At 43.3% G+C, this 23,980-nt stretch overlaps 1 protein-coding gene across 1 annotated transcript in view; it reads left to right on the forward strand.

Annotated features, from left to right (window-relative positions):
• Positions 1 to 23,980, forward strand: part of dennd1b (DENN/MADD domain containing 1B) — a 318,027-nt gene that overhangs the window by 128,665 nt on the left and 165,382 nt on the right. Inside the window, exons 6-8 of the mRNA XM_079580929.1 lie at positions 400 to 469; positions 4,061 to 4,141; positions 19,639 to 19,692. Of these exons, the coding sequence (XP_079437055.1) occupies positions 400 to 469; positions 4,061 to 4,141; positions 19,639 to 19,692 (205 nt within the window). The remainder of the gene's footprint in view (positions 1 to 399; positions 470 to 4,060; positions 4,142 to 19,638; positions 19,693 to 23,980) is intronic.

Raw genomic sequence — 23,980 nt, forward strand, 5'->3', positions numbered from 1 at the left:
TTCAAAATGATTGGAGTGAATAAGCAGTTGCCATTTTTCTTGCAAGTATTACGATTGTGGCATGCAGTACATTTTCAGTCGGAGTATTAACATTTGAGAGAAGGCTGAATGAGAATCACAGCTAAACTAATAAGAAGGATCACCAAACATGTTTCTGTAGAGTCAAATGATCTCCATAAGTCTGACATAAAGGCTGAGTTTTGTGTGTGGCTGTAAATCGTAAGTCATTAATCATTTGAACCACAGCCCGAATTGCCCATTGTGCCTGTTTACATTTGTTTTGCAATTGCAGAAATTGCACATATTTTCTTTCATCTGCTGCGTTATTGTCACATGTTCTGCCATTTTCTTATTCTAAAAACTGCTATTAAAGTAACATGATCGTGTCTGTCTTTGCAGTTACCTTCCCTGGTTCGAAATCTTCTACAAACTGCTCAACACCCTGGCGGACTACCTCGCCAAACAACAGGTATCAGTCGCCGTTTATCCAACAACTTTTCTTTCCATTTAACCACAAGAATAAGAAAAACCCGCCTTGTATTTGACTGCGGTACAAGCTCCCCTTTTCCCTGTTTTTGAACGTGTGCTGTGGTAAGAGCTTTCCTCACATTCTTCCCCGTCTTTTCTTTATTTCTCGCTAAAACCGCGACGTTGTCCTTTGTTTCGTTCGGGGCTGGCTCCTCGCCGGCTCGGCTCCTGCTGTTGTTAGCGGCAACAATGTTGACATTTCACACACCAAAGCCTGATCTGACACTCGCTTCTCCTTCCTGATGATTTACTGGAAAACAAATCGTTAAAAATGAAAACCCGCCGGTTGCGTATATACACACACACTCGTGCGCGCACACAAGTCTTGACGAAGTCTTCTCCCCTGACTATTCGCCGCATTGTAACCGGCAACAAAGAGGGAGCAAAGATGTAAAATATGCAACAATCTGGAAGGTTTGCTGGCATAGCGGGTGTAGGTGATGTTCCCGAGAAGAGCTATGGGACCGCTTTCAATTGTCGCGTTAGAGAAGGTGCACCAAAAGTACTCTGAGCAAAGCCACGCAGACTGGCACACAAAAGCATTACCGTTTAGTTTACAGATACAAATATATTGCATACAGATATTTCACAAAGGCACAAAACAGCGATATCCAGTGGAGGTTTATAGCTTTGGTCTGACCTTTCCAATCTTATTATCTGAACCACTTCTGTGTGCATGTTATGTATGTCTGAAGAAATGACACTGGGCCGATATTGGCACTTTTCTGACCACCAAATACCAGGCGAAAGGGTCGACCCTGCTTGCGCACACTAGGGCTGCTTGATCATAGACAAAATTAGGGCTGAAACGACTAATTGATTAATCGATGACTAATCAATTATTGAAATAGTCGACAACTATTTTAGTAATCGATTAGTCGTTTTCTGGTTCACACAGACTAAAATGGAGCAAAAATGACGTAAAAATGTAGTATTTTTGATGAAATCCTACTTTGTTTTTATAGTTAGGGTCTGTGTACATTTTGTTCATTGTACATTTCATGAATAGAGCCTCCAACAAACATTTCCCTTTAGTTTACTCCATCAACACATCTTCAAGCAGCGCCACTTAAGCTATCCATCCATCCACCCATCCATCCATCCATTTTCTTCCGCTTTATCCGGGGCCGGGTCGCGGGGGCAGCAGTCTCAGCAGAGATGCCCAAACTTCCCGATCCACACACACCTCCTCCAGATGTTCTGGGGGGACCCCGAGACGACACCAGGCCAGCTCGGAGACATAGTCCCACCAGCGTGTCCTGGGTCTTCCACGAGGCCTTGTCCCACTTAAGCTATTTGTGATAAAAAAAATAGAAAAAATACAATTTTCCTACACCCATTACTCGATTAATCCTAAAAATAATCAATAGATTAATCGATTTGCAAAATAATCGTTAGTTGCAGCCCTAGACAAAATAATAATCACGATTATTTCAATGGAATCACAATTACTCAAACGATTATTTGTTGCCTTTAAAAATCCAAAAACTAAGGAAAGTATTTTCACACTGGTTGCCCACATGCCACACCACATTCACACCGGACATTCTCACCTGGTCCTGCTGTCCTGTCAGTCCGGTTGCCTCTGGTAGTGGGGCCAAACCGAGGCACTTCCCGGGGCCACGTCTTGTAGCCTGTGGTGGCGCGCTCGGGCCAACCACGTGACCCGGACTGATCCATTTTGTTTGTTTTGCATTTATTTCGTGATTTCTTGTGTTTGGTGTGTGAGTTTCTGTTGTCCCTCGTAGAGAAGCTTATTTTCATTAGTTTGGTCTGCCCGGAGGAGGGGCTAGGGGGGTGTTAAAGGGGAGCATGTGGGGCTCTGTGGTAGTTGGAGTTTGGAGCTGGGCTGGCTTCTTGTCGAGGCCCTGGATTTGTAAAGTTTTTTTTTGTAAATACTTTTTTTTCTTGTTTAAGCTGCACTGTAAATATTTGTTTCACCAAAAAAAACTACAAAATAAAGCCGGGGGATCTAAATATTCCGCCTTTGCCATCATTTTTATACCTTTTGGAGTACGAACCCATGACATTTGGACAATTAAAAACAATTATATCTCTGTCACACCTGCCCAAGCAAACCCGATGACATCATCATCATTATGTTGGACCAAAGCTTTGCCATTAGCACGTGTAGCGTGAAGGAAACAGAAAATCATCCCAGCGGCCTGAAATAAAGGGAGTTTGCTTCGAGCTGAGATCTGCTCATCTGAAGAGTTTTAGACTCTTCTACACAACCAGTGCCAAAGGATATGAGCAGCTTCTGAACTTCTGTTCTCCTTTCACCAAAAGGTGAGCACTGAGCAGTGGCTTTATCTCAAGAGCTACACATGCAAATTTATCGTTCATATTTTCCGCGACAAATACAACAGTTCTATCATGCTGTGGATCAGACACGCTCACACAAACAAACGTGCAGGACAGACTTTACACACTTTCTGGATTGTGTTATTTTTCTTACCACTCAGTGTAAAAAGTGTAATTGAATTTTGATGAATTGCACAGCCCTTGCACACGCTGTGATAAACTTCATAGGGAGGAGTCCAGATCATCTAGATTTAGTGTCAGTTCTACCACATGTGCATAGAGCATATACAAACATCTGTAAATGGCATATTTTGGGTGATATCTAATCATAAATGTGCACAATTGGAGGCAGCAGAGGGAAAGGAAGTAGAGAGTTCAGCTCTTCAACAGCCTGGTGCACCATTGATGAAGCCATCAGTTGGACCTGGCACAGATCGACACTTAGAGGTGTCTACAGCAGTGTTCATTATGACAACATACTGTATATTATTTGAGTTTTAGTCTTAGTCTTTTGACTAAAATGTAATTTAATTTTAGTCTAGTTTTAGTCGACTAAAATTGCATGTCAATTTAGTCGACTAAATTTAAGACTAATTTAGTCGACTTTGCATTGATAATATTCATTATAATCATATTTAATCAAGCTCTTCTGCTTCATGGAGCTGCTCCACATGAACAAAGCTCAGACCTGTTCATTTGGCAGAGAATTTACATGATCTGAGGCTCTTTCAGACAGTCAATAGAAGTTTGGTTGATTTTAGTCTCTCCTTTTCATTTTTATTTAGTCTTATTTTAGTCGACTAAAATATCTGGACATTTTAGTCATAGTTTTAGTCTCATGAAAAAGTTTTAATTTAGTTTTAGTCCAATTTTAGTCGTCAAAAATACCACTTTGACTAAAATTAAGACTAAATATTTTAGTCGACGAAATTAACCCTGGTCTACAGTAGTTTTTTCGTCATGAATAAGGACGTTGCAGTTGTGAGGCATACCCCCCACACCCACCCCTCCTCTCAGTCTCCATACCAGGGTCTCTCTCTAATTACTGACACCCTCCTCTGCTCCGCTCGTAAATCACCACTGGCCCATAATAAGCCTGTTTAACCTCACCACTGCGTGTTCGTCTGGTTTGGAGCATGTGCCTTTTGGTTTGTGAAAATGATGGACATGCAACTTTCCACTTGGATAAATTCAATTGTTTTTTGTTTTTTTGGTCTGTGTCTTGTAGGAGAATGACTTGAAGGATTTGCTGACGTCGCTGTACGAACTGCCAGTGCCAAAGCCCTACACGCCTGTCAACCTGAGTGTGGTAAGTATGCTCGTCTCTACTGGGACTATACTGGGACTATACCGGGGCTATTCCGGGACTATACTGGGACCATATCGGGACTATACTGGGACTATTCGGGGACTGTTCTGGGTGTTTCTGGGTCTATTCCGGGACCATGCCAGGACTATTCCGGGTCTATTCTATTCTAGGACTATTCCGGGTTTAATCCAGGACTATTCCGGGACTATTCCAGGTTTATTCTGGGTTTATTCCGGGACTATTTCGGGACTATTTTGGGTCTTTTCCGGGACTATGCATGCCGGGTCTATTCTATTCTGGGACTATTCAGGGTTTAATCCAGGACTATTCCGGGACTATTCCGGGTCTATTCCGGGTTTATTCTGGGTTTACTCCGGGACTATTTCGGGACTATTTCGGGTCTTTTCCGGGACTATGCATGCAGGGACTATTCCGGGTCTATTCCGGGACTATTCCGGGTTTATTCCAGGACTATTTTGGGAATATTCTGGGACTGTACGGGGCCTATATCGGACCTATAGCGGGACTATTCCGGGTCTATTCAGGGACTATTCCGGGTTTATTCCAGGACTATTTCGGGACTATTTCGGGACTATTCCGGGTTTATTCTGGGTTTACTCCAGGACTATTTCGGGACTATTTTGGGTCTTTTCTGGGACTATGCATGCAGGGACTATTCCGGGTCTATTCCGGGACTATTCTGGGACTTTTCCAGCGTGGCTTTTTCCTTTCATTCCTCATATCCTGAGGTCGACCTGGTTTTTCCGGGTTCTGTCTGGTTTCTGTCACTTGTGGGACATGCTGTGCTATTCTGATCCTGCCCTGTTGCATGATGGGGCTATGCTAGTTCCAGTTAGTTGGACAGTTAGTTCCTGGTTGATTATCATGTACTACGTGTTACAAACTTGATGTAGGATGTAAATATTTCAGCGGAGGAGACGCCTGTGAAGGTCGGAAGCTAAAGGCTGACATGTAATAAAAAAATTCTAAAAAATAAATACTTATATTAAAGAAAAACTAAAGATGATTGTTTTTTTGCAGATTACTTCATATTTGCAATATTATTTAAAATGTTATAATGCATGAAGTGAATGTTAGCCTTGAAGACAAACTCTCTGAGCTTTATAAACACAGGCATCTCCTCCACTGAAATATTGACCTCCTGCGGCAAGTTAGTACACGCAGTTAGTGATCCACCAGGAGCTCACTGTCCCCCACAGAATCTTTAGAGAGTATGGTCTAAGCTAATGGAAATGAATACAGACAGGAAGTAATGGCGCTCACATCCTTAAAGGGGCTGGAAGCAAGTTCGCCATTTTATACTCACTACTGCCACCTCAGGCCATATGTGTAACTGCACCTTCTATATTAAGCTCGTGCATGACGGCAATTCGGGCCGAAGTGACACATTTTTGAGTGACCGTACAGGATTTTAGAGGCAGTTGTGGTGAACAGGTCTGAGCTCATTCTACACATTAGGACATGGAGGAACATGTAGGGGGAGGAAAATACTTAATTTTAACATTTTTAAACTCCTTATAGTCCCTTTAAGCTAAAAATAATATATATATATATATATTACTGTATTATTTTTTTATTGTATTGTTTTACAGCTAAAATGACATTAAAAGCAACATTTTGCAATGACTGTTGGTTAAATACTGGTTTAAAATAGTATAATGTAGCAAAGAAATGTTTTTTTCCAGTGTACTTGCTTTGTAGACAAGCTTTGGGGACCCCCTGTAGTGCCTCTGAGCTCCCCCAGGGGGCCCTGGACATTTCTGTTTCTGTTATGGTTTGATGTAAAGGTGGTGTCCGTAATAAAGTGCAACAAACCAAGTTTAATCCTTAATTGGACTAAATGACGTCTAAATTGGGTGTAAATTATGTCTTAACCTGAAAAATACTGAACGTAAATATGACAAAAGCATCAAGAAAGTTATCTGTAGTTGAAATTGATAAAGTCTGAAATGGCAGATGAACCTGAGCACCACCTGAAGAGATCCCACGACAGTGCCTCGCACAAATAAATAACTCTCAGAAGATCGTCACTGACATCATGTTCATTTTTAAGTAAATACTTCCCAGAGGCAACGTCTAGTTCGTATGTTTTTCGTAAGATCAGCCTGAGAAAAGTAGAAATAATGGTCCAGACATGATGATTTTGAGCACAGGAACAAACTGAGGGCTATGAACACATCCTGAACCCAGTGCAGGTTCATCCGAACAGATAAAGTTGGAGCTTTGGGTTGTGGGTCAGATAAGCCCTAATGTGAAGATACAGCTCCAGAACACACTGTTTACATTGGAAGGTGATATTTGAAGGCTCCTTTGAGAAGTTCAGCTGTCGGGCCTGGGAGTCCACTTCCATTATCACTACCCATTATTATTACTACTACTACTACTACTACTACTACTACTTCTGCCACTGCGTATGTCTCTGTCGAAGCCGCTGCCAACCAAGGAGTACGAGTAGTATTTGTTAAACTGATGAGATACAAAGCATTCTTCCTCATTTGAAAGCTAAGTCTTGGATGGGGGCAGATGCTAAAAGATTCCTGCATTGTACCTTAAACAAACCATTCCTGAGACTTTTGTATAATATATCATGGTCATAATAGCAAACATTGAAATAAACCTCATAATAATTACCCCCCCCCCCCCCCCCCCCCCCCCGATAGCAAGCCTCACACTGGTGACTTTAACGATCTCTCCTGTCTGTCAGTCTTGTGGCCCTGATCTCTGCCAGCCTTGTCTATTGTTTAGGAGGCTGAAATATTCAGGAGGATTCTGCAGCAGCTCCTACACGGCCGCATGTGCCGCGCTGCTGTTTTTCCACACTTTGGCCAATCAAACTTTAATATTTAATTCAGTTTTCAGGAGTTTAAAAAAAATGATCTTGAGCTTGCAAACTAATTCTGTTCTGCTTTGTATTTCCCCAAAAATGTCATTTATCCAGGAAATCGAGTACAACTGAGCAAAGTGAAGGATTACTGTGGACTAAAGGGATGCTGAAGTTAATTTTTGTTGAGAAACGTAGATATATTTTCAAGCTAAAAAAAAACTTTACAACCAGTCGCCTGTGTCGTGTGCTTTTTCAGGCACACACAAATGGAGAATTCATTGATCACGGCACTCACAGATAATATCAAATTTTAATTCCCCTTTTCTCCCACATCGAGTGTCAAGATGTGGGTGGCACCTTCTATTAATCAAAAAAAAACGTTGCCTGTATCTTCATTTTCAAAACACAAAGGCCACTATGCAAGTTAATCCTCAGTGCATCAGTGCTCTCTCAAACATCTTAGAGCTGATCATTTTCACTCCCTATACTTTCCGCCGCGTGGGGCGACAATGCAAAAGCTTTATTGCTGGAAAGGCTTGCCAGTTCAGAGGTTATCGCTTCATCTTTTTCTGTTTTTGATATTTAATTGATGACGCTGAATTATTGCCTAAAAAAGGGCCTATTTTTCCCCCTCCGTTGAATAAAAGGCAGGATGTGGCCTTTCATGTATGTGAAGTGTATAGTAGTCTGCGTCTTATGGTGATGGAATAAAGCGCGCTGTATAGCCACGGGGCAAAGCCGGCGCCGGAGGAGAAGGGGGTGCAGCTTTAACTCTGTCGACAGAGACGACATCTGCCCAATATACAGAGGTCATAGTTATTTGCCTTTCATTTTTGAACATTTAAAATGTGAGGAGTTCATAAGACGCTCTGTATTTTCAAGTTTCTCTGTAAATAATTTGCACAAATTAAATATTAGAAATGAGCTACACAAAAAGAAGCAGCTTGTGGATGCACTTTCTTTACATAGAGAAAAAAGCTGAAGACCACCTCTGTAAAGTCGTACTCAACATGGAGAGAGAACTGTAATGAATATGGGCCTGCTCTTTGTGAGGAGTTTGCATGTTTTATACAAACAATAAAATGTGTGGTAACACTTTATTTTACACTACCCTTGATACATTGTACCTAACTAAATTTAGTACAATGTAATGGGCTTTGTTACAGTGTGTAATAACTTGTACCTATGGGTTAGATATACAGTGTAATAATATGTATTTGTAGTTTGTAGGTATGTATGTAATAAGACATAACCTTAAGCCCTAACCCTATGGGTCTCATATCCTATTACATTATGTACTTACAAAGTACTAATACTAGTTATTCCATTGTGTACGTACTACATAGGTACAAGTTATTACACATTGTCGCAAAGCACATTACATTGTACTAAATTTAGTTAGGTACAATGTATCCATGTAGTGTAAAATAAAGTGATGCCAAATTTGTTTATACTAGGAGTGGAATTTTAGCGCAATTAACCGTATTTCCCCCTATTTAGCCGCCAAGCCGGAACACCCGAGACGGAACCTTTCTGTTTGCGTGTTTCTGGTACGCCCGTATATCTGACGCACATCCGCCCACAACAGCAATGGACGGAGACGCTTCACTGGGCCCGTTGTGGACTCAGTTTAGTTTAAAAAACGTCCTGACGGGACGATAGAGCTGTCCTGCTGTGTGCAGGTCGTGTTAAAAAGAGCTCTCCTTCCACCGTAGTTACTCATGTCTAAAATACCATCTCAATGTAAAACACAAACACAGAGACGTCCTCGATGCTAATGTTAGCGTTAGCCTCAAACACAGAGACGTCCTCGATGCTAATGTTAGCTTTAGCCTCAAACACAGAGACGTCCTCGATGCTAATGTTAGCGGTAGACATCAAACACAGAGACGTCCTCGATGCTAATGTTAGCTTTAGCCTCAAACACAGAGACGTCCTCGATGCTAATGTTAGCGTTAGCCTCAAACACAGAGACGTCCTCGATGCTAATGTTAGCGTTAGCCTCAAACAAACGCTCCAGCCAGCCCACTCTGAGCCACAATAACCCTAACCCTTGTCAGGATAAGAAATAGATTTTTGTGTACAGCAATTGTTAAACACCTGAAGACGCTGTTTTATGGTCCTATATGGCCTTTATTTATTTTTTTGCTTTTATATAAATGTGTCATTATTATTACTGTTTACTAAAGCCACACCGCGTAGAATTTTACCCAATAAATAAAATAGAAGTACAAGCATTTATTTCATGACATATGATATGATATTTTCATCATTGAAAAATACCTCATAAATGTACAAACAAACATGAGCTTTTGCTGTGAGCGGCTCAGACATGACTGTAACTTTACTGGGAGTGGGTACGTCTCCAGCTCGTCTCCATGGCGATGTTGATTAAAGTCAGCAGAATATAAGATTTGAACAGGTTAGGTCCTCATCCAAATCCATCCTTTGATTACCCACTGCAGTAATAGACTTTTCTGTGTAGAGCTGGTCATTAAGAGCATGTTTTGCATTGATGTCAACACGATAGTCCAAAATGTTACGCAGTGTCCCTTTAAACAGTGTTTAATGAACTCTACAAGTTACATGAGTGATCCGAGTTCCTAAAACACACACACACACAGCCGTCATAATGCTGTAAAGTCCGTCACACTCAGCAGAAGTGACGTTTACTGGTTAGCGCTCCGTTGTTTGTTTCTTTTAAATAGGGATTTGGATTTGTTTTTTTTTCCATGTATCGAGCTGAAAATGCGAAGCTGTGTTGGAGTCTGCATCTTACCATATCTCTCATTTATACCAGAGTAAGGAGCTGCGCATAGCCACCGGGCAAGTGCTGCGAGACGGGCAAAGCAAGCTGCCGGTGAGTGGGGGGGGGGGAGAGGAGGGGCCTGTACTAACCGCATGGGACCCACTACGCCTTTCTAATTTGGACAAATAAGCTCTCTTTCTTTGTTTTTTTTAATATTTTTTACTTTTTACATATAACAAAAAAAACAAGCTATTCTCAGCCCTGGTGGTGGTGGTGGTGGTGGTGGTGGTGTGTGTCTTCTCTGGAAAACAATCAAACTTTGTAAATGATTAATGCCTCTCCGCTCCGCCGTCTTTCTTCTTTCTGAATATCAACACGTCTTTATGTTTAAAAGGCGAAGGCAATTGTGCTGAAATAGTCTGCTTGATGCCGAGCCAGTTAACCCACTTTCAATGGGGCTGTGTACAAACATGTCTTGGAAAGAGCGAAGGGAGCAGGAGGAATCCTAGAAAGAGAGGGCTGTGATGACTGGAGTGGAGGTTTGCAGGCGAGCAGGGAGCGCTTGTTCAGGAGGCAGGGGAGCCAGCCAATTCACATGTTTTGCTTGTAATCATTTATAAATGACTTTTAAAAAATGTCTCTTAAGAGAAATGGTTAGCTTTGCTTTGTGTGGTGTTTTTTCGAACAAAGTGTAATTTTGCCTAGATGAGCCGGGGCAAAGTTTTGTTCTATTTCTCGGTTTTCCCTGTTTTGATGTTAAAAGTGTAAACTGGATGTAGTTAGTGGTCCCTAATAACTCACTAAATACTGTCTGCCCTGACACTGACCATTGGCCACACTGTGCAGGGTTTGTGTTTGACCCTCTCTCATACAGACTGCTGCGCCCGAGTGCTCAGCTGGAAGATCTGACCTCTCTGTATGTTTTAATTTAGGGGGATTAATAAGACCCCTACTCATGGATGGATGGATGGATGGATGGATGGATGGATGGATGGATGGGTTATAGGTAGGAAGGCACTTTATTGTCAGATCTGAGGATATGAAATATCTCTGAATGAGCCGTGACCTGGTTTGGTCGCTTGGTTATCGTTTGCTGTCAGGCCAGGTCTATTATGTTAATGTATAAAAAACATAATAAACAATTATTGGTGTTTTGTTGTAATTTTTTACAATGACAATAAAGATCTATGTATGAGACTGGCCTTTTTCAGAGTCTGACGCTGTAAAAGCTAAATGACAGCACTGCAAAGGCTCACTGTCCTCAGTGACGGTCCAAGCCGCGGATGTTAGCGGTTTTGGCCTAGCCATAGCATTAGCAGTGCTTTGGTGAACCTGCAGGCTGGAGACGCTGCAAATTTCGGACTACAGATCCATGGCCGTCTTAAAGAGGGGGTATTATGCTTTTTTTCAGTCCCATAGCACCAGTCTATGTCACACTACAATGATGAGCAAACCTTCTGTTGGTCTGTAAATGCAGTAAATTAGAATAACTGCCTTGTATAAAATGTCTGTAGTGAATGTCTTGAAATCGGCCTCTGTCTCTTTAAGAACCTCTGAGCCTTTCCGACACGCCCCCTCCACACGCTGTCTGTGGCATCAGTGGGGAGGGGGTTCTGCTGAGGGGCAGTGGTTGGTTACTCGGCTGGTGATGAAAGCTCGGAGGCGTCTCCAGGAGGTGGGGGCGTTCCTAGGAGGACTCAGGCAAACCTATCCCTAAAATGGCCGCCATCAGAGTTTTTACAGATTACTCACAAATGCGTGAATGTGCCACGGCAACACTTCAGGCATGTTTTTAATGAGGGAATGACATAATAACATGATGGAAAGCTTGAAAAAGTCCATTTTGCATAATACCCCCCCTTTAAATCTGATCCAATCTGATTCTGTCAAAATACCTGGATCAGTTACCGATCTGAATATCGGATCGGGACATCATAATTGCTATTGTCTATAGCAGGGGTCACCAACCTTATTTCAGCTGAGGGCTACTTTAAGAGCATTAAGTTGTTCGAGGGCTACCAGTTAAAAACAAATCCTAAAGACTTAAACGTACACTGTTCACTTATAGGATATTGACCCCATTTTATATTAAAATAGCTTTATTTTAAACTCATACCAAGTCACAAGAACCGAAATAACTGTAATTTTAAGAATTAGATTCAAGAAAATGAAGTGTTTTACACTTTAGAAAAAGTCCCAAGGGCTACTGGACATGCCCCAAAGGGCCCCTGGGTGCCCGCGGGCACCACGTTGGTGACCCCTGGTCTATAGCATAGTCACAGCATTTGGGACGGCACACAGGGTTAGGATCTTCATCCAGCACATGTTTATTAATGGAGAAAGCGGAAGTCTAAATGGGCGTGATGTATTTCTTGGAGGTCCGCCCTGCTCACTTCTCACCAGACTCACATGGGGGGGACGTGTAGGAGCAAACACAGCTACTCCCACTCTGACCAAGCAGGATCATTTGTGTAGTTCCCCTGTTTGTACTACACTACTGCTTTGCTGCAGATGTCATACAGCACTGATCGCTGCTCTCAGTTAATCCTCGTTCTCCGTTTAACCCATGCTCGATCACACGGTGCAGCTTTTCTGTGTGTGGGCTCGACAAACCGGTGGATCTCCAGCCAAAGGGTCAGGGCACCCCGCTGATGGACCACCCTATCCTCCATATTACATCAGCTCAATGCGGAAAGTCACTTGTAATTACAAGACTTTTGTTTTCTTTGTTTCTACAACTAGGGAGGGCCCTATAGCTTTTCATTATAATGTTCATGTTTGCTGCTTTAACAACATTTAAAAAAAAACACACATTGAACAACTCCACCAAACAAACTGAAGCAAGCTGTAGGATCTGCTTTTCATCTTTGTTCTTTCAATGCAAACAAACGCTTGTTAAAATGTTGAAGTTTCCCGTGTACTGGCACATATAGACTCGTGATTGGCTGAAGTTAGTTTGTGTAGGTGGCTCACATGTTGTCTGGGTCGGCGTCTTCTTATATTATGCATGTGGTCTGATTAAACATAATATTTCCTTTGAGTCTCGGAGCCGGAGCGCTGACCCTCCGCTGGGAATCACATTGTTTACTCGGAGTAATTGTTTGGCGCACTTAGCACACATGCACTCCGGGACCCACGTAAATGTTGGGCTGTTGTTGTTTTTTTTTACGCTAAAGTTGAACAGAAAGTCGCATTGTTTTGTTTTCCTCGCGACACTCGCACACACTTAACCCATTCTCTTTGCTGCCGGATATTTTCCCTCATATTCATGTATTTATAAACGTGTTTTATTCACATTGCATTAGAAAGTCGTTTTTTTTTTCTTTTTTTCAATGATAGCATGAAAGCGTGAGTTGGAATTAAAACAATTCTTGAAGCGTGCAATTTTTGACTTTGTATTTTGACATATGGAAAACAAGTTTATTCCAGCACAAGTCGTGTCGTCGGTAAACTTAAATAAACAAGTTTCATTTTTTCAATTTCAGGCTGTGTGCGGTTTCAGGATAATTGGTTTTGACTTTCACACTCTTCATTTGTTAGAGTCGGCAGAGGCTGCACTAGTTACATTGTTATTAAAAACTTTTTTTATTTTTAATGAAGACAATACATACACTGCACACACAGTAAAGATGTGGAGATCTCCATTTAAAACGTTTGTGTAAATGTCTGACGAAGCGAAGAGAAAATGTGTTTAAAGGTTTCTATCATTTCAATGTGCGGAACAGTGTGATGTGAAGAGAGACGGGTTTCATTTGGGTTTATTATGTGATACATCCTTTTAGACGGAGTGTTCACATGTTTGGCTCTCTTCACAGTCATGGTCACCCTCTCTTCACATTTACGGCCGCTCTCTTCACACTCATGATCACCCTCTCTTCACATTTACGGCCGCTCTCTTCACACTCATGATCACTCTTCACATTTACGGCCGCTCTCTTCACACTCATGATCACCCTCTATTCACATTTACGGCCGCTCTCTTCATACTCGCGATCGCTCTTCACATTTACGACCGCTCTCTTCACACTCATGATCACCCTCTCTTCACATTTACGGCCGCTCTCTCTTCACACTCGCGATCACTCTTCACATTTACGGCCGCTCTCTTCACACTCGCGATCACTCTTCACATTTACGGCCGCTCTCTTCACACTCATGATCACCCTCTCTTCACATTTACGACCACTCTCTTCACACTCGCGATCACTCTTCACATTTACGGCCGCTCTCTTCACACTCATGATCACCCTCTCTTCACAGTTACGGCCGCTCTCTTCACACTCATGATCACTCTTCACATTTACGGCCGCTCTCTTCACACTCATGATCACCCTCTCTTCACATTTACGGCCGCTCTCTTCACACTCATGATCACCCTCTCTTCACATTTACGGCCGCTCTCTTCACACTCGCGATCACTCTTCACATTTACGACCGCTCTCTTTACACTCGCGATCGCTCTTCACATTTACGACCGCTCTCTTCACACTCGCGATCACTCTTCACATTTACGGCCGCTCTCTTCACACTCGTGATCACTCTTCACATTTACAGCCGCTCTCTTCACACTCGCGATCACTCTTCACATTTACAGCCGCTCTCTTCACACTCGCGATCACTCTTCACATTTACGGCCGCTCTCTTTTCACACTCGCGATCACTCTTCACATTTACGACCACTCTCTTCACACTCGCGATCACTCTTCACATTTACGGCCGCTCTCTTCACATTCACAATCACTCTTCACATTTACAGCCGCTCTCTTCACACTCGCGATCACTCTTCACATTTACGACCACTCTCTTCACACTCGCGATCACTCTTCACATTTACGGCCGCTCTCTTTACACTCGCGATCGCTCTTCACATTTACGACCGCTCTCTTCACACTCGCGATCACTCTTCACATTTACGGCCGCTCTCTTCACATTCACAATCACTCTTCACATTTACAGCCGCTCTCTTCACACTCGCGATCACTCTTCACATTTACGACCACTCTCTTCACACTCGCGATCACTCTTCACATTTACGGCCGCTCTCTTTACACTCGCGATCGCTCTTCACATTTACGACCACTCTCTTCACACTCGCGATCACTCTTCACATTTACGGCCGCTCTCTTTACACTCGCGATCGCTCTTCACATTTACGACCGCTCTCTTCACATTCGCAATCACTCTTCACATTTACGGCCGCTCTCTCTTCACACTCGCGATCACTCTTCACATTTACGACCGCTCTCTTCACACTCGCGATCACTCTTCACATTTACGGCCGCTCTCTTCACACTCGCGATCACTCTTCACATTTACGACCGCTCTCTTTACACTCGCGATCACTCTTCACATTTACGACCGCTCTCTTCACACTCGCGATCACTCTTCACATTTACGGCCGCTCTCTTCACATTCGCAATCACTCTTCACATTTACAGCCGCTCTCTTCACACTCGCGATCACTCTTCACATTTACGGCCGCTCTCTTTTCACACTCGCGATCACTCTTCACATTTACGACCACTCTCTTCACACTCGCGATCACTCTTCACATTTACGGCCGCTCTCTTCACATTCACAATCACTCTTCACATTTACAGCCGCTCTCTTCACACTCGCGATCACTCTTCACATTTACGACCACTCTCTTCACACTCGCGATCACTCTTCACATTTACGGCCGCTCTCTTCACATTCGCAATCACTCTTCACATTTACGGCCGCTCTCTCTTCACACTCGCGATCACTCTTCACATTTACGACCGCTCTCTTCACACTCGCGATCACTCTTCACATTTACGGCCGCTCTCTTCACACTCGCGATCACTCTTCACATTTACGACCGCTCTCTTTACACTCGCGATCACTCTTCACATTTACGACCACTCTCTTCACACTCGCGATCACTCTTCACATTTACGGCCGCTCTCTTCACATTCGCAATCACTCTTCACATTTACGGCCGCTCTCTCTTCACACTCGCGATCACTCTTCACATTTACGACCGCTCTCTTCACACTCGCGATCACTCTTCACATTTACGGCCGCTCTCTTCACACTCGCGATCACTCTTCACATTTACGACCGCTCTCTTTACACTCGCGATCACTCTTCACATTTACGACCGCTCTCTTCACACTCGCGATCACTCTTCACATTTACGACCGCTCTCTTCACACTCGCGATCACTCTTCACATTTACGACCACTCTCTTCACACTCGCGATCACTCTTCACATTTACGACCACTCTCTTCACACTCGCGATCGCTCTTCACATTTACGACCGCTCTCTTCACATTCGCGATCATTCTTCACACTTGCGACCGCTCCCTCTTCACACTTACGACCGCTCTCTTTTCACACTCGCGATCACTTTCTCTTCACACTGACGACCGTTCTCTCTCCGCACACTGACGACCGCTCTCCCTCTCCTCACACTGACGGCCGCTCTCTCTCTCTCTCTCTCCTCACACTGACGACTGCTCTTTCTCTCTCCGCACACTGACGACCGCTCTCTCTCTCTCTCTCCTCACACTGACGACCGCTCTCTCTCTCTCTCTCTCTCTCTCCTCACACTGACGACCGCTCTCTCTCTCTCTCTCTCCTCACACTGACGACCGCTCTCGCTCTCTCTCCTCACACTGACGACCGCTCTCTCTCTCTCTCCTCACACTGACGACCGCTCTCTCTCTCTCTCCTCACACTGACGGCCGCTCTCTCTCTCTCTCTCTCCTCACACTGACGGCAGCTCTCTCTCTCTCTCTACTCACACTGATGACCTCTCTCTCTCTCTCCTCACACTGACGATTGCTCTCTCTCTCTCCTCACACTGACGGCCGCTCTCTCTCTCTCTCTCTCCTCACACTGACGACCGCTCTCTCTCTCTCCTCACACTGACGGCCGCTCTCTCTCTCTCTCTCTCTCCTCACACTGACGACGGCTCTCTCTCTCTCTTCCCTCACACTGACGATTGCTCTCTCTCTCTCTCCTCACACTGACGACCGCTCTCTCTCTCTCCTCACACTGACGGCCGCTCTCTCTCTCTCTCTCTCTCCTCACACTGACGACGGCTCTCTCTCTCTCTTCCCTCACACTGACGACGGCTCTCTCTCTCTCTCTCCTCACACTGACGACCGCTCTCTCTCTCTCTCTCCTCACACTGACGACGGCTCTCTCTCTCTCTCTCTTCACACTGACGACCGCTCTCTCTCTCTCTCCTCACACTGATGACCGCTCTCTCTCCTCACACTGAGGAGTTCTCTCTCCTCACACTGACGACCGCTCTCTCTCTCTCTCCTCATACTGAGGAGTTCTCTCTCCTCACACTGACGACCGCTCTCTCTCTCTCTCTCCTCACACTGACGGTCGTCTCTCTCTCTCTCCTCACACTGACAACCGCTCTCTCTCTCTCCTCACACTGACGACCGCTCTCTCTCTCTCTCTCTCTCTCTCCTCACACTGACAGCCTCTCTCTCTCTCTCTCCTCACACTGACGACCGCTCTCTCTCTCTCTCTCTCCTCACACTGACGACCGCTCTCTCTCTCTCTCTCCTCACACTGACGGTCGTCTCTCTCTCTCTCTCCTCACACTGACAACCGCTCTCTCTCTCTCCTCACACTGACGACCGCTCTCTCTCTCTCTCTCTCTCTCTCCTCACACTGACGGCCTCTCTCTCTCTCTCTCCTCACACTGACGACCGCTCTCTCTCTCTCTCTCCTCACACTGACGACCGCTCTCTCTCTCTCTCCTCACACTGACGACCGCTCTCTCTCTCTCTCTCTCTCTCTCTCTCTCTCTCCTCACACTGACGGCCTCTCTCTCTCTCCTCACACTGACGACCGCTCTCTCTCTCTCTCTCTCTCTCCTCACACTGACGGCCTCTCTCTCTCTCCTCACACTTGACGATCGCTCTCTCTCTCTCTCCTCACACTGACGGCCGCTCTCTCTCTCTCTCTCCTCACACTGACGATCGCTCTCTCCTTTTGTCTGCGCTGCATCGGCGAGTCTTTTTAATGCTTAAATAAAGAGTGTTTTCTCTATTCTTTCTTTGGGTCTTTCCACCGGAGACATCACCCCGGCCCGTGTCTGTCGGGAGTTAACAGAGCTGTGCTATTGAGCGCTCTCATAAAAAGCCTCGCCACAGCCGCTCAGCAATTCATATAGACAGACGCCAAAGATGAGGCATGAATCATACAACAAAGTCAAGCAAGCGGCCCCCTCGCAACCCCCTGCCCCGCCTGCTGCAGAGCACTGCTCCCACACCCGTCCAATCATAACGCTTATTTGTGCTTTTTAATGTCAAGTTTCAGGGCTGAGCAGATCATCTCACGTAAAGCAAATACTAATGGAATTGTGATTAAATCTATGGCTGATTGCAATGATGAGTTCTCACGTGGGGACATTCTTCTGTGGCTCATTGTGCAGAGTTCTGACCTGAGAAATGGAATGGAAAGTGTTTTTGGAGAGTAGTTTTGAAATGTTTAATGTTAATGTTTTCCATGCAGCCAGTAATTTATGTTGAAAGTTGTTGAAAGTTTGAAGCCATTTTTCTGTTCTATCAAGTATGTTCGTGCCATAGACTGACTCTGACATTTCCCTTTACTATGACGAGGTAACAATAATATAACATAGCATATAATAATGATGAAAGACAGCTGAAATAAGTATGTTTGTGGATTTTGAGAAAGAAGAGCTTCACTCTTGCAGTTGTTAAATCTTAATTATAGTTACTGTATGTGTTTACACTTATGAATATCATATTGTTAGCCACATAGCATCATTGCCTAACTCATTAGGCCCGAGCCGGACGCAGTCTCGGCAAGGGACTATTGTTTTTGGTTTTCTACAACTTTTCTCCGGAAATGATCGCATTTTTGACCCGCTGAACGTGGCCGAAAACTCACCAAATTTGGCGGAGTCATTGGAGCGGTGTAAACATTTATGGGAGTGGACGATTTGGCCACGCCCACAACAAAATGGCTCCACAGCGCCCCCTGGAAGCGGACCCTAATTCAAAAATAAAGGTGCGTTTTTGGACGTAGGCCCGCACGCACAGGGAGGCGGCCATTTTGGCTTGAAACCCGGACATCGTCCAAACTAATTTTAAGTTTTAACGAACTAGTCCCTGGTTTTTTGTCGGAATTAAATCACATTTGGCACAGCGCGTCTAGACATATTGAAATTCGATATTTGCCCAGCGTTTCTCAAAAATGTTTCACCGTCTCCTCGTGACGCCGTGGCGAAAAACAGGTAGATTTCGCGTTGTTTCGCAGAAAGCTCACGCTCACAGGCATAAGCCCACAGAGCTCATATTCATGTCACTAATGCGCCACCTGACACTGAACAGAATGAAGCCATTAATGTGTATCCTGCTCCCAGGATAGCGCCCCCAAGCCATACCTTGAAAACTGCACTTTTGAATCTTTTTTTGTTTGTTTTGATTTTGGAAAACATGTAAAAAGACGTTTTATAGGAAACACATTGTTTTTCTCATATTGCCATTTTAACAATACAAAATGACTGAGGCAATTTTGCTATGTGGCTAACGATATGTCATTTCACAAAACAAAGAGTAAAATACAAGCATTATGAGCACTTCCTAATGAGTGTTTTTACTGATAAATGAAAAAAAAGGAATCTCTTCGCTGAGAGTGGGACATCACCAGCTCGTGATGTTGCCGTTTTGCTTTGATAGCCAGTAGTAGCATAAGGTTTCCATCAGGCCCTCTCCCCAATGTTTCATTTGGAGTACTCGCTGTCAGCAAATTGTGGGTGTGCAGAGGAGCATTAGGAGCATGTCTCGCTGCCGTGCTTGGTTATGTTTTATGGAGGAACCTGGAATGCTCCACAGTGTGGCTTTAAATTAACCATGTCTCCACTGTTCGTTCTGTCTTCCCCTCAGCACTCCTACTTCATCGCCCCAGATATCCACGGACTGCCGACTATCCCTGAAAGTGTGAGTATCTGCCAGTCTACTCCTGCCTCGAAGCCCTAATCGCTTTTAATCGCCAACATCTTGTCACCGTTTGAAATGCTTGCATCACTCCCTTGTTTAAGTTTGATCTTTCGGCGCAGCTCTCCAAAGTTCAGCGAGCGCCGCGGGTATTAGCAGGCGCCAAACGGAACACGTGCTTTGTTTTGAACCGTGATTCAAGTCGGTTTTGGCAAGGGACAGCTTAAGCACGAATCGGGTTAAAGAAACGTACGTGTTCTCTATCAAGTTTTTATCACCAAGGAGAGTTGACTGAATGTTAGCATAAAGCTCCAATGACTGACTGTCTCATGTGTTTGTGCCGCGGATGAAATAAAAATGGATGCTCAGACTTTTTAGAGCGTGGCGCATGTCAAAAACGATTTACAGTTTTATTTCTGCGTTTCGTGCGATTAGCTGCGATCTCATTTACTCAAGGCGACATCCTGAACATAATCCACGGAAAGGGGCATTTTTACGCCGTCCAAGGATCCTAAGTTTCAGTCTTATTTGACCTTTGATATCCCTCGACATATATAGTATTGCTGTTCAAACCAGAGGTGGGAGTAAGTCACTAAGTGCAAGTCTCGAGTCAAGTCCAAGTCGTGAAGGTCCAAGTCACAAGCAAGTCCAAGTCAATCGGTCTTGGGCTCAAGTCAGGTCAAGTCAAGTCATAGCTTTTGTCAAGTCAAGTCAAGTCAAGTCATAGCTTTTGTCAAGTCAAGTCAAGTCAAGTCATAGCTTTTGTCAAGTCTTGCTTAAGCCGGCAAGTCACCTCAAGTCACAAACGCCAGCGTGTCTACTTTTCAAAATGTGTTTAATCTTGAAAATAAAAAGTGCTTTCTCAAGATACAGCGATTTTGAAAATTTAGGCTAAAATCAAACTTTTTAAAATCTCATGGATTTGGATTTAAAGTTAAATTTATATTTAATTGCCAACAAATTCAAACTATATATATTTTAAATGCTCCAGTCTATGTACAAAATTACCGGGACAGCATGTTAAGGAAGGGGGCCCAGGGGGCGACTTTAAAAAAAAAAATGAAACAGAGTCTTTTAAACATGAGCTGCTTTTCCTTGTAGTATGAAATATAAATATAAAATAATATTTGTATTTTTGTTAGTCTCTGGCGTTTTTCTGTCAGTGGTTCCCCTGTGCTGCCCCAGCCCCTGTATACTCGGATTCCCCGCTGTCACTGGGCTGTGTGCGGATGCGGAAAATAGTCACTAAATGCTGTAAACTTTGTGTGATCAAATTAAAACATCGAAAACCCCCAAGATTTCTGTTGATTAATCAGCTCTTACATGGTGGTTCTGGAGGCTCCGTCTGAGCTGTAGGTCCAGCCCATTGTTTCAAACGTTTTCCTGTCCGTAAATCTCCACCTCTTCACTGTCTTTAGAAAACTTTTAATACATCCAAAGAAATATTTCCTCCTGCCTTTTCGCGCTGTATTGATTAGAAGCGCTGTGTTGGGCAACCGAACACGCATGTGGCTAATAACCATAATGTAAACATAGATGCGCCGCTTTTACGCAATGAATCCTGATCTTTCGACAGTTTCACTCAAGTAAATAAAAACTATAAAGTCACTGCGAGTCATTAAGGGTCATTGGCCTCAAGTCCAAGTTAAGTCTCGAGTCACAAACAGCAAGTCCCAAGTCAAGTCAAGTCTTTTTCGGAGCTTTGGTCAAGTAAGTCTCAAGTCCCTCATAGTCATAATCAAGGTGCCCTTATGGAGGCCTGACCGGCCGACCATCCTAAAGGTGCTCCTCTCGTTTCATCGTGTCATCTTGTTTACTCATGAGGGGGAGTTGACTTCATGTTGACTTTCTAAACAAACTTCGAGCCTCACTCGTGCCTAGAGGAGCCTCGTCACAATCACTAACTACTGTAACTAATCACTCGGTGAATCTCATTTCATCAGTGGAGAAAAGGCAGTGGATTATTGTAGTTGTTTGCTACAGGCACTTACAGTATAAAGCTAACTGTTATGACAAATACATGAGGGATGCACCGACCTGATACTGGAAACAATATATCAATCTTGGTCTTTGTTATTTTACCTGACCATTGGAATAAACAATGCATTTTTACAGACAGGCTGAGTTAGTTTTAACCCCCGCAAACAAACTTTTGATTGCAGCGCAAAATGTTGTGGCAACAGTGTGCTAATGCTAGCGGAACAATGCTAATGCTAGCGGAAGAATGCTAATGCTAGCCACAACTAAGGCTGAGAATGATTAGATCGCCTAATTAAATAAAATAGCTACTGCTGGAGTAGCCAAGTCTTTGTGAAATACATTAACTGTAAGTTGTAATAATATGATCTCTTTATGCTGTGAGTTAATGTAGCCTAAAGAATGTCATATCCCTAAGGATAATTAGTAGAAAAATACAGTGATCCTTGTGTAATGTTTCTTCCATTAGTTTATTAATACAGTAGCAAGAAATAGTGAGTACACCGTTTGGAATTTCTCGCATTTCTGCCTAAGTTGGTCATAAAATGTGGTTTGATCTTCATCAAAATCATAAGAATGAGTAAACAGTGTCTGCTTAAACTAATACCACCCAAACATTTACATTGTGTCATTTTTCTATTGGCAAAAACATGTAAACCTTCACAATACAGCGTGGAATAAGTAAGTACACCCCCTGAATCTCACTGAACTGCATCAGTTTTGTAAAGAGGAGTGGTCCAAGATTCATCCTGATCGTTGTGAGCGTCGAATCTGAAAAATCAGGAAACAAAAAAAAACACACAACTAAAAAAGGACAAAAGTGCAACATAGAACTCTACAAAAGAGCAACAAAACAGCGACAAAAAGTGAAGAACAAAAAAAGCAGCAAAAAAACGATGAAAATGCATGAAAAGAACGCAATGGAAAAATGAAAGGTGACGACGAGAAAAAAGACCAGTTTAAACGACTTCTGTAGGTCTTGGCTTTCAAATGCTAGGCAATAGGCTCTGTGACCTTTTAGATTTGGGTAAAGCTGAACTGGAGAAAATGGCGGGAGTTAAGAGGTTAAACTAATGGTACATTTTCTGGCAAAATCTTTCATATAATTAAGGTAAACTATGTTTTAGCAAATATTGTGTCTGATGTGTCATACGTACTTAAAGCCACACCGTGTAGAATTTTACCCAATAAATAAAATTGAAACACAAGCATTTATTTTATGACCATTATTTTCATCATTGAAAAATAAGAATTGTACAAACAAACATCTGTGAGGCTAACCCCGCCTAAGATGTGGATGTAAGCTTTACTGGGAGTGGGTACGTCTCCAGCTCGTCTCCATGGAGATGTGACTAAAGGCAGTAGAATTTGAGATTTAAACAGGTTACTTTCACATCCAAATCCGTTCTTTTATTACACACTACAGTAACAGCATTTTCTGTGTTCGAGCTGGTCATTAGGAGCATGTTTTGTTTTGCCACAACAACATAGTCCAAAATGTTACGCAGTGTGCCTTTAAAGGCCCTGGAGCTGATTTTTATTATTGCATACAATGAAGAAGGAAGCCTCTATATTAAAATGTTAGTTGTGGTCCAAAGTCTTATATATTTGTAGAATCCAAATTCTTTACAGGGACAAGTTTATTTAGGCGCATTTCATAACTTGTCACTTTTCAGGGTCACTTAAAAAAAATGCTTGAAAAATAGCCTGAAAATTCAAAAAATTGATACAAATGTTGTCCCCACAAACGCAAAAAATGTCACTAAACATTCCATTTCTAGAAGCAATATCAGGCTCCTTTGCGCCCCATTAAAGTGGAGTGAGTTTGATGGTTTGTGGACCGTGCAGCCTGTCAGAGCACGACAAACTTCTGCACCTAAAACCTACCAGACCTGCAGACCTGGACTGAACACAAATAGAGTAGAATAGTCAATAGACCCTTAATACACTTCTGTGTCACACCACTTTTTAATAGAAGTCGGGATGGTTTGCGCAATAACTCTAGTAATTGAGTAGTTGAGCAGTATTATTTTCAAATAAATGCATCAAATTTAAATTCTCGAATCAAGGTAATGCTTTTCAATGATATTTAAGGCCTTCATTTTAGCACAAAGCAGAAATCCAGAGGTAATCATTTCCATTTACGAAGACCGTTTGACTGTTCACATTTTGACATTTCACTAAAGCCTTTTGATTTGAAATAACGAGCTATGATTGCTTGAATCCTTTTTTTTTTTTTTTTTTTTAATTGAAAAATGTACACAATTAACACAAACAAGGCCCGAGGCTCAGGTGTGCAAGGCTTCAGTTTCCG

Source organism: Gobius niger (genome assembly GCF_951799975.1).
Source record: "Gobius niger genome assembly, chromosome: 22".
Taxonomy (NCBI): domain Eukaryota; kingdom Metazoa; phylum Chordata; class Actinopteri; order Gobiiformes; family Gobiidae; genus Gobius; species Gobius niger.